At 32.0% G+C, this 12,996-nt stretch overlaps 1 protein-coding gene across 1 annotated transcript; it reads left to right on the forward strand.

The window, feature by feature from the left end:
* Nucleotides 1-884: 884 nt before the first annotated feature.
* LOC124891373 lies at nt 885-2,267 on the forward strand. Its single transcript, XM_047403124.1, has 5 exons — nt 885-1,008; nt 1,402-1,445; nt 1,548-1,599; nt 1,705-1,855; nt 2,081-2,267. The coding sequence occupies exons 1-5, from the start codon at nt 885-887 to the stop codon at nt 2,265-2,267; spliced, it is 558 nt and encodes a 185-aa protein (XP_047259080.1).
* The last annotated feature ends 10,729 nt before the right edge of the window (nt 2,268-12,996 follow it).

Genomic DNA, 12,996 nt, shown 5'->3' on the forward strand with positions numbered 1-12,996 from the left:
GTTTTGGTTTTTCGATTTTGATTTTTTAATTTTTCGGTTCGATTTTGGTTTATTATTTTATAAATTCAGTATTTCGGTTCGGTTATCGATTTTTACATTAACGTAATTCAATTTTCGATTTAAACCAAAATTTTTAATATACTTTTTTAATTATTATATATATATATACACACATATATTAATATATATAATATATATTTATTATTTAATATTTATAATATATAAGCCCATAAGCTATTAGGCTTTAGCTACAACCCACTACTGCCTACAGCCCAAAGCCCCAAAATCCAAATACATTCAGCATTCGAAATTGAAAGTTACTTTTTTCATTGATTTTTGCAACCGAAATTTAATATATAGTCCTCCATGTGATTTTTGCATTGGAGGTGATTATTCTTATTTGTCACCTAGAAAACTTTACAAGTTTAAATTAATTTTTTTTTAACGTAAGAAAGTTAAACTAGTTCGATTTACAAATATAATTTAGCCTATTAAATAGGCCTCAAAACAAAAACCAAAATTATTAAATCGAATAAAATCGAATCAAAATATAAATAAATTGAACCAAACTAATTCGGTTCGATTTTTGGTACACCTAATTTCATAATTGAAAATTGAAAAAACCGAAATAAAAAAATCGAACCCGAACCAAAGTACCGAACGCCCACCCCTAGTTGTATGTGTGTGTATTTTATACATATGTATGTTCTGTTGATTTTCACTTACTAGATGAAGAGTATGCAATGAGATATGAATTACATAGATTCATAGTGGATCTTATAAATTAAAATATGTTGATGTACCATACTCTACTAATATGAGGATTATGGGATTTTTACACTCCCATAATCTACTGATGTGAGGTGTTTTTGATTTTTAATTAAATGGAGGGTTTAGATATTAGCATATCTCCTGATTTAAGTGACTTATTAGATGAAGAAGATGAAGAATTGGAAAAAGTTCACAGAGAGCAAGACAAGGAGTGGATGACTTTGTGTCAACTAGCAGGTAAATATGTTTTGACGTAATGCAAAAAGTACTTATGTAAGGAACCTTGTCGTACATTAAAGCGCTCCGGACATATATTTATTCAAGAGATATTACGAGAAAATGAAACCCATTGTTACGAAATTTTTTTATTAAAGAAAGCGGTGTTTATTGATTTTTCTAATGACTCAACTGAAAAATATGAGCTTAAACCCACTCGTGAAATTTCTAAACACAAAATGTTAGGCATGTTTTTGATGATTTGTGCACATAGAGCGGAAAATCGAATGATACAAGAAATCTTTCAACATTTCGAAGAGACGGTTCATAGACACTTTCATAGTGTTTTAAATGTTGTTTCTAAGCTTGCAAGAGATATCATTAGACTACATTTAAATTATAATGATGGTGTAGGAGCTCACAAGCCATGTAATGAGCGATATTTGCCTTTCTTTAAAGTAAGTTGCACTTTCTTCAAATATATACTTTATTATACTTAATATTTAATTTCTCTCATAATTATTTTCTTAAGTTAAATTTATATATGTATATACTTGTAGGATTGCATTGGGGCACTTGATGACACACATGTTAAAGCTAGATTGCCGCAAGGTTAAGAAATTCCGTATATTGGTCGTAAAGGTTATCCGACTCAAAATATTCTTGCCGTTGTAGATTTTAACATGTGTTTTACATTTGCATTGGTTGGGTGAGAAGGATCGGCTCATGACAGTCGTATATTTCGTGAGGCTCTTCGTAGACAAGAATTCAACTTTCCACATCCATTGAAAAATAAATATTATCTATTTGATTCTGGATATTCACACACAAAGGAATATATGGCTCCTTACAGAGGAGATAATGTGAGGTATCACCTTTCTGACTTTTGACGTGGTGCAATACGACAATTGAGAGAGCCAAGGGGACACATTAAAAAATTTAATTATTTGCATTTCTCTTGTAGAAACATAATAGAGCGCACATTTGGTGTTTGGAAAGTGAGGTGGTCTATTTTGCGACACATGCCTTACTATAACATTGACACCTAAAGGGATATCGTAATTGCTACTATGGCCATTCATAATTATATCAGAAAGAAGTGCAATGTGGATAATGCATTTCAAACAACTGATAATGAAAGATATATTTCATCGGTTGATTTTGATGTAGGCACAACTTCAACAGCTAACAAAATAGATGGCAAACATGTGAATGAGGAAAGTAATGTGCATTGGGTGGGACTTCGTGATGTGATTGCGAATGATATTTGTAATGCTTGATGCTTGTATTAATTGAATATTTTCACTTTTTGTACTTACAGCGAACTTAACGATAGTCATATTAGTACCTCTTTTGTATGAAACTTCTAATTTATGAAATAGTTTATATATTATTTTCCTTCTTTAATATATTCTTTTAAATTTGAACAATTATTATTGTACAACATATGAATTTCTCTAAGAAATAAAATAACTCGCCAATCAAAATATATGGAGAACGCTCACTGATGATATACAATTCGCATTTATCTTGAAGGATCATAACTAATTACAAGATTCAGGAAGCAAGGTAACACTTTCAGAGAAACTAAAATTAGCCACACACTGGAGTACCTGAAAGCAAAATAAGAAAAGACTAGGAACATTTGATTCTGAATGCCTATGGTTAATGACAAGCTAAGTGAAAACCTAGAAGGAATTCATCATGCCAGGCAAGACAGTTCTAAAGCATTAAAGAAATAAACCAGTCTGACATATTAGATACAAAGAGAAAAAAAAATATCTAAAGATAAACTGCAGGCTTTACAATTGTATTGAAATGGTCAAGTATATCCTTGGCTTGATTAGTATCAAACAAATAGTATCATTTATGATCAACTATTTATCTATTAATGTAATTATAATAATTAATAACATATACATTTTGCTTGATGATTTAAACTCTTTTAACAAAGAAAAAAGACTTTTTAGCACACAAATTTAATAGTCATTTATATATATGTATATATGTATATGTATATATTGAAACTAAATTAAAAAGCTATATTAATTTTAATTTGAATCTTTATAGAATTGACAAAAAAAGTGCTTAACAACACTTGTTTACCAAATACATCAACACTTTTTTTCAATTTCAGCACTTTTATCCAAGCACGTAAATGCTTCTTTTTAAAATAAGTTTCAGCACTTTTAAAAAACTTTTTAAAAGCCACTTTTTTCAGCCTATCCAAACAGGCTCATAATCTTTCAACTTTTTAGCCTTTATCAACACGTATCTATTACTCAATAATCCAACATTGACTTCTCCCTTCAAATCACATTACTTAGGTATCAATCGTCTCAAATCTTGTATTTCCGGCTAACCATATGAAATTTTCCAATTAAATCATATTGAAAATTTTCATTGGTAATTAGCTGATTAACCTCCTCTTCCTCTCATACTATGCGTGGCTCTCTATGCAAACAAGAAATTTCTTTCAAAGGCACAAATTTATATGATGGTGTTGGTGTGTCAATTGTGCTAGCACAAGTAGTTTCGGGTTGTATATTATTTTCATTCGTAATCAAAAATTGACCATTCTCCAGTGGGGGAGGCTGGCCAACGGTTTTAGTCAGCAGTAAGGTGTAGGTAAACTAGGTTTTTCTATTTTCTCAGAGTTATTTTGTTCCTATGATCTGTTACGTAAAAATTATTTTTACTTTAAATTTTGTTTTAAAAATTAAACAGTTCTCTTAATTTTGAACAATAATCATTTCCTCCTTTTTATTATTTAATTTTTCAAAATACGTATTTTACTCTTATATTTATATCAATATTGGTATCTTTATAAAAAATAAATCTTCTTTATAATTATAATTTTTATTTTTAATCTATATAAAATATTTTCTATAAAAAACTAAAAGTTACTTTTTAGATGAACAAAGAAAAGTGAGAAATATTGATTGAGTACAAAAGTTAATAATGTTCTATAATGAAATAAACGAGTAAATAATAAAATCAAATCAATAATATCTATTTATGCATGAAAATAATAGATAATTGTAACTATATAAATATATTTCAAATGCAGGTAATGTAAAATAATTAATGATTGCATTTTTTTTCAGAAAACAAACTCTCTACCTCTCTGAGGTAGTGTTACGGTGAGCGTACATTCTATCCTCCTCAGACCTCACTTATGAAATTTCACTGGATGTGATATTGTTATAAAAGTATATTTATAACAAATTAGATGATTATTTTTAATAAATTTTAAATTATAATTTAAAAATAATTTATTATTGATAATCAAAATTCATTTGTCTATTAGACATTAAAGAATTAAACATGCATCTATATGCATATTACATACATATATATTAAATACTTAATACTATAATATAAAATTTTTGTATATAAAATCTAACATTGAATTTTACGATTAATTTATAAAAGAATTATTTTACTAATAAAAATGATAAATACCTAAGTTAGGCAAAATAAATATATAGAATATAAAAGACATTATTTCTACTATAGTAGCTAGAAGTGTCAGTAAAATGTTGGTATCAAAACATCTGTTTTTTGTCAATAAAAATAGAGTTGATGGCAATTTTGGTCATTTGATTTGTGAATTAGCTGATGTTTTAGTAAAAATTTATTATATTTTACGTGGCTTTTATTTAAGAATTCATTCTTATCTTTCTTTATTTTTCACGGTCCTATCGCGATCAGTGGCGGATGTACATGTATTCCAGGGTTCATCCGAACTCCCTTCGTCGGAAAATTATACTATTTTTACATGATAATTTTTTTTTATGTAGAAATAATAGAGGTTGAACCCCCTTCGACTAGTCCGTATATTTTAATTTTGACGATTTAACTAAAAACAAGAGACAATTAAACTTGCAGTATGGACAAGAGGACTGAATAAAAATGATAGTGACCAAGATGAAGAATACATCACTAGACGCTTTGATTTTTTTCCTAAATTTCTATGTTCATTATGAGAGAGAGCACGGAGAACAGACTTTGTCTTTCATTCTAAAGGAACATTTTTTAAGTACTTTAGGTGTGTATTTATTTGTTTGATATATGTGTTAGTGAATTAAGTTTTGATTGATTGTTTGTGTGATGAACAGTTCAAAGAATGTCTAGCAGAAGCATTTCGACTATGTCGACAATTGAATTAAAGTTTGATTGATTATTTTCAGATAATGTTGATGTCACTTATACTAAAATGGACAGATTTGCAATGAACATAAAAATATCTACCTTGAGATTTAAGTTCCTTTATCTGGTCAATCTTTTGTATTGGCGTAGATCTTTATTTCAATTTGACAATACTAGTAAAGTTTGTTGATTATCCAATGGATACTTTAGAATTTTAGTTAGGATGGAAAAATATAGTATTTGTTTATTAGTGGCTGGCTTTTAGAAATTGTTCTAGCTAATTAGAAACATCTCAAACAAATACTTGAGACTAATTATATTATCCAAACTTATTTACTCGCTTTAAGTTGTTTGTTGTACTGCCCTGCAGGTGTGAAATCTAACCATCATATAAGGAGGAGATGATATTTTTATATTACTTTGTGATCTTTCACCAAATGAATATAATCTTTACATTTGGAAAGGGGAGTTGAATCATTTTTATAACTTTTATGTAGTTTGCAACTTTGTATTGTTAGTGATTGAAATTGAGTTTTTTCTTTTGGTGGGTTTTTACCAATTAATTTCACATGTTAACAAATTTATTTTATTGATATTTTCCAGATGTCTACCACATTCTAAACAGAAAAAAATGGCAAAAATATACTTAGATGTTTTTCAGCAGCTAAACTAATTTCCTTGATGATCAGGAGTCTACAGGAGTCCAACTGAAATTGAGGCTTTGCAACTGTGATAGTTTCTGCATGTTTTATATTTTTCTCCTCTTGTAATGTTTTATTTTCTTCCTGTACTGATAAAGTGCCTTAGCTTCGAGTATCATGTGGGTGTTTTGATTGAGATACAGGGGGTTAGCCCTGTCTATTAACATTTTGCTATTAAATAAAATTGTTTATCTATCAAAAAAATAAACATTACATAGGAAAAATGAGGGAGAACGATTATTGTTCAACGTTGAGGGTGTTTGATTTTTAAAGCAAAGTTAAGGAGTGTAAACGATTTTCACCCTATATAGAATTAGAGTTCCAAGTTGATGAATGCGTATTGGATATTCTTAAAAGTATCATCTATGAAAGACGTCATGCGATTCAACAAAAAAGAAAAGTTGAGCCCTAGACACTACTACTAATAAAAAGGAAAAAATTGACCGCAAAAACTGACCACAAGTGGTCGATTTTTCCCCAACCAAAGTTCGTGGTCGGTAAAGTCATGGTAGGTTTTTAAAAACTGACCATAAGTGGTCGTTTTTTTTTAATATATATATTTTAAAAATTAATTATTATTTTATTAAAATTGTAAAAATAATTTCAGAAAAAAAAAACGACCACAAGTGGTCGGTTTTCTGGAAAAAAAATTCAAAAATCTGGAAATTTTTTTGAAAAAATGATCGATTTTTCTGAAAATTTAAAAATAAAATAAAAATCAAAACCTAAATACACAATGAAACAACAACAATCCAATAAAATAGTAACCAAATCAATACAGCAGCAACAACAACCAAAAACTAAACGTAAATACTTTCAAAAGTCTACAACACGAACAAAATGTCCTACAAAAGTGAGTATGAAAAAACTACAACAATACTTTCCAACAATAAAATGTCTAAATAATAAATACAACACATACAAAAATAAAAAAACTAAAAGTCATCATCATCGAATTCGTCCTCGTCTTCCATATTATCATCCGTGCTGAAATCATCCAGGGGGCCTAGACCTTTTACAGCCCGAACTACATCACCAGGACACGGAGGAATAACCCCCGCAATCTGAATGAAAGAGCTAAACTACTATTGCATCATCTTGATTTGTGATGCTGTTGCCTTCTCGGTCTTCTTCTGCCTCTCTCTCTATTCAACAAACCTCTCTCTCTGTTCAGCAAGCTCTTCAGTGAGTTGAGAAATCGTATTTTGTAGTCTTTCAATAGTTTCTCTATCAGCTGAAGAGCTAGAGTATGTATCGCCGGACGAACACCTAATATTATCGCCAAAAAATTTTGTGTGAAATCCATAGAAATGGCCTCTATTTGCAGGACCCACAGCTTTTGTCCATAACTCCTCCTCTACATGCTCGGGTATTGGGTCACCCTGACTTTCAGGAGGCTGACTACTACGATACTCAGCAGCAACAAGACGTGTATATTCATCCTATATTTAAAGAAAAGTTAATACTAAAAGTAAAAAAATATTAAAGTAGTTATAATTCAAAATTTGTTTCTTACATGGACAGCTTTTGCACGAGCTTCAACTCATATACCTTTATCGGTCGGGTCCTTTTTCTTTTTCGTATAAGTCTCCTCGAATAGCTCATCAGTTGGTATTCGCGTACCCTTATCTTTTTCCTGCATATGAAAACATTATATATCAATGTTCAAATAATAAATAAATTTAAATAGAAATAAACAATTAATACTGTAAAAGTTACATACCATTTTTTCCTTCACAGCAAGAGTACTTCTAGTACTCGCAGTATATAGGGAGCCACCCTTGGATGATGCCCGGGCTTTTTTTCCCTTTTTCACTCAACAATTGGTATTCTGTGTTACTCCAATGGCGAAGATGCAGTGGTCATGCGGGTGCAGGAATCCACTTAGATTTTACCGATTTCTTTCGGGCATAATTCAAGAGATTGTTAAATCTGGCTCTAATCTCAATAGATCCAGCAGAATCACTGTGCAAAGCTGCGTGACTGTTGCAGGAGGGTATCAATGATAGTAGATCTCTGGAGGGGCCAGCGGCCGTCGATAGTACTGTGCTGGTGGTGGTACGGTCATACGAGCAGAATGAGTCGATGTAGACTTATGAAGCAGCCCCACATGCATAGGAGTAGGTATCGAATCCTCAAACGACCTAGAATATGAGGGTCGTGCTGTCGTGTCAGCAAATCGACCCTCAGATATATGAATACCTGTGGGTCGTTTATAAGTTGGAGGTTGTCTATTCTTTTTTGATTTCGTAGTATCAACTTTTCCCTTACCCTTGTCACCTCTGCTTGACATCTAAACTATGTTAAGTTAACAAGTAGTTAGTTCCTACAAAATGAATATATAAGAAAATATTCCAAGTAACTAATTTCAAGTTACTAATTCACATTTCAAATCGCTCTAATACAACGCGAGATATAGACAAGAATATTTTTATTAATATATAAATCATGAAAAAATGGAAACACCAAATTTAAACAGTATATTACATATCAATCTTAAACAAGAAACATAAAGGTAAATATATAGTACAAGGCATAAAGACATCAATGCATAATAAATACAACCTACACAACTAATCCTTCTCTTCTGAAGACTCTCCACTAAACTATTCACCCTCTTCGGAGGTTTTCTCATCTTCTACCCACTTAGCTTCTTCTTCCACAATATTAACTTCTTCAAATATATTTTTCGGGTCATTTAAACCATTTACTAATTCAACGTCCACTATCTGGTGATCAATCTGCATTTCATTTTGATATGCAGTCTCCAGCACATTCTTAACTTTCACCCGGCCTATAGGCTTTGTTTTGATTAGAGCCCACCAATCAGACTGGTCATTGCGCAACGGATAAAGAGCATAATACACTTGTCTAGCATTTTGCGCTGGAACAAATGAATCGTAAATAGGATACGACCTATTTTGCTTTACTTCAATGATGTTATGCTCCCTATGTACTCTTGTGCCTCTTGTGCTTGGATCAAACCACTTACATCAAAAAAGGATAATTTTTTTTATTGGGAAACCAGTATACTCCAGTTCTAAGATCTCGTTATGAAGCCAAAGTAATCAACATCATCATCACCCTTAACCCAAACACCACTATTGTTTGTTTTCCTTGTTCTGGAGTGTTGTTCGGTGGAAACTTAAACCCATTTACTTTGTATTGTAACATTGCATTAGCTTCAACTGGACCCAAAAAAATATCGCTCAAGAGCTGATCGTATGCGGTTGCATTTGGTGAATGGCGTGCCTAAAAATATTATATATATATATATATATATATATATATATTAGTTGAGGAATGTGTAAATATTTAAACTTTGTAGAAATATTAATACACTTACGAACCTCATTTTTAAACCACGTTACAAAGGATGCATACACTTGATTTTCTTGGAATTGAGTCTTAAATGAACTGAACATCCAACATGAGAAACACAATTAGTTTCTTTAAGGGAATGGGTAAACAAATAAGATATGTTAAAATTTTAATCTCCTTACTTTAGAAAGGGCTCAATTTTCGGGCAATTCAGCATGACATACAAAGTTGCTGACTTACGCTCCATGGGAGTGAGCCGGCGAGGTATGGCCTTTTTAGCCTTACAACCGACTGATTGAAAATTGATATCGGTTGCAAATGAGTCTCATTGACATCATCCTGATGACGATTCAATCGGTTTCTTGAACAAAAAACTTCATCACTAAAGTAGTATGAACAAAATTGAGAAGTTTCTCTTGCAAGATATGCCTCGACTATAGAGCCTTTCACCCTATGTTTGTTTTTGGGACCCCTTTTTAATTTTCCAATTGCCCTGTACAATGTTAAGTTTAGATGTTTACTATATTTAAAAGAAATATTTATGAATTTAAATATGTTGCAAATGCTTACCGTTTGAATGGATACATCCACCTAGTATGAACTGGACCGCCTAGCCGAGCTTCGTGCACAAGGTGAATGGGAAGATATTCCATCACATCGAAGAACGCTGGTGGAAAAATCTTCTCCAGCTTGTTGGTGATAACAACAATATTACTTTTCATTCGCGCCAGATTTTCTTCTTTTAATGTGGTGGCACATAAGTTTTTGAAGAACAAACTGATCTCTACTGTTGGTTTCCATATGTTTTCAGGTAAACCAAAAAAAACAATTGGAAGTAATTGTTCCGTGAAAACATAACAATCATGACTTTTCATTCCATGCAAGATTCCTTATGTTATATCAACCCTCTTTTCAAAATTTAAAGCATATCCATCGGGCATCTTCAAACTTTGAACCCACTCACATATTTGACGTTTTTGGTCCAACTTGAATGTAAAACTAGCTTTGGGCTTAAGATCATTACTGTTGGGCCCCTGCTGTAAGTGTAATTCTCTTCGGTTGCAATATTCTGGTAAGTCAAGTTTGGCTTTAGGATTATCCTTTATTTTGCCAGTGACATCCATAACTGTGTTGAAGAAATTTTCAAAATAATTCTTTTCAGTATGCATGACATCAACATTAGGTGTAAGTAAATTATATGGCCAATATTCTAACTCCCAAAATATACTTTGCTTAGTCCATTTATGCGAAACGTCATATCCATCAAGCCTGTACAATCGTTCCTCGCTTGGCTTTAGGCAAATCCTGAACTATTTCCCAAACGTCATGACCAGACAGTCTTAGATGTGGACCATCATATTCCCTTCTATTCCTTCTGAATACATTCTTGAGTCTCCTAAATGCATGATCAAATGACAAGAAACAACGATGACAATCAAACCATGAATTTTTCCTGCCATGTCTCAATGTGAAAGATTTTATTTTTCCTTGCAGTATAGACAAGCCAACTTTCCAGCTGTCATCCACCCAGACAACATTCCATAAGTAGAAAAATCATTAACAGTCCATATTACATATGCACGCAGATTGAAATTCTATTTAAGAGAGATGTCCCAAGTTTCAATCCCCTCATGCCATAAAATTTGAAGTTCATCAATCAAAGGTTGGAAGTAGATATCTATTCCGCTTTTTGGATTACGCGGGCCAGGAATAACATAATTCAAAAATATATAGGGACTAGTCATCAACAGTTCAGGAGGAAGATTATAAGGAGTGATAAATATAGACCAACATGAATATGGCACACCACCAACTGAAAAAGGAGAGAGCCCATTCGCACATAATCCCAATCGAATGTTTCGTGGCTCAGCTGCAAAATCTGGATAAGTTGCATCAAAATTCTTCCAAGTCTCTCCATCAGATGGATGACACATAACACCAATGAGTCTTCTATTTTCACTGTGTCATCTCATCTGAGGAGTTGATCTGTTTGAAGCATACAACCTCTTCAACCTTGGTATAAGAGGTAAATAATGCATCGCCTTAATAGCAATTTTATTTTCAGTAGAACCACACTTATATCGAGAGTTCAGACAAAACTTACAGAACATTAGCTTAGCATCTTCCTTAAAGTATAACATGTAATCATTTTCATAACAATCAATTCTACCTGAGGAGAGACCTAACTTTGACACCAATCTTTTTGCCTTATAGAAAGAATCAGGAACCTCTAAGACGGGGTCAACTAACTCTTTAATAAGGTCTATCATTGAGTCCATTCTTTCTTCAGCAATATTCCAGTCAGATTTAATACTTAATAATCTAACATCAATAGACAAACGAGAGTGCGAACACCCGTCAAACAAAGGATGACTAGCAGCATGCAATTCTTTTTAGAAATTGCTCGCTTCGCTATTAGGAACATCTTCAATATTTTCACTAAACTCAACCCCGTGTTGCATCTCAAAAGCATCCTGCACCATTTCTGTCATCCTAGTATCTTGATATTCATTATGCCCTGTAGACCTACTACTTTCTCCAACAACAAAGTTATTTTGCGCAACACCCCCAAGAGTGTCGTGCAATCTTAAAAAGTCCTCGTGAAACCCCTTTCTATAAAGATGTTCCTTTACATCTTTTTCACTTACAAGATTTATCCCATTATATTTAACACAAGGACAACGAATAACCTGATAACGTGTCCACATATCAAGTATCTTAGCATGTTCAAAAAATCTTTTAACACCTTCAACAAATTCCTCCCTAATAGTCATTCTATTATCATTGTTCCGTTGATATATCCAGCTATAATCAGGTTCCATCTACGCAATCAATCAGATTCAACTAATTAGATCAAGTCATAAAAATTTAACCATTTTCAAGCAACTAAGTGACCTACCAAACGACATTCAAAAGAAAAAAATTTCCTTTAAAGTTCCTACACTTAACCATTTTCAAGCAACTAAGTGACCTACCAAACGACATTCAAAAGAAAAAAATTCTCTTTAAAGTTCCTACGCGTAACCATTTTCAAGTAACTAAGTCACCAACAAAACGACATTCAAAACAAAAAAAAATTCCCTTTAAAGTTCCTACACTTAACCATTTTCAAGTAACTAAGTCACCAACCAAACGACATTCAAAACAAAAAAAAATTCCTTTAAAGTTCCTACACTTAACCATTTTCAAACAACTAAGTGACCTACCAAACGTCATTCAAAAGAAAAGAATTCCCTTTAAAGTTGCTACACTTAACCATTTTCAAATAACTAAGTCACCAACCAAACGACATTCAAAACAAAAAACTCCCCTTTAAAGTTCCTACACTTAACCATTTTCAAGAAACTAAGTGACCTACCAAACGACATTCAAAAGAAAAGAATTCCCTTTAAAGTTCCTACACTTAACCATTTTCAAGAAACTAAGTGACCTACCAAACGACATTCAAAAGAAAAAAATTCTCTTTAAAGTTCCTACGCGTAACCATTTTCAAGTAACTAAGTCACCAACAAAATGACATTCAAAACAAAAAAATCCCCTTTAAAGTTCCTACACTTAACCATTTTCAAGTAACCAAGTCACCAACCAAACGACATTCAAAACAAAAAAAAATTCCTTTAAAGTTCCTACACTTAACCATTTTCAAGTAACTAAGTCACCAATCAAACGACATTCAAAACAAAAAAATTCTCTTTAAAGTTCCTTCACTTAACCATTTTCAAGAAACTAATTGACCTACGAAACGAGATTCAAAATAAAAAAATCCCTTTAAAGTTCCTACACTTAACCATTTTCAAGCCACTAAGTGACCTACCAAACGACATTCAAAAGAAAA

Source organism: Capsicum annuum, unplaced genomic scaffold (assembly GCF_002878395.1).
Source record: "Capsicum annuum cultivar UCD-10X-F1 unplaced genomic scaffold, UCD10Xv1.1 ctg3465, whole genome shotgun sequence".
Taxonomy (NCBI): domain Eukaryota; kingdom Viridiplantae; phylum Streptophyta; class Magnoliopsida; order Solanales; family Solanaceae; genus Capsicum; species Capsicum annuum.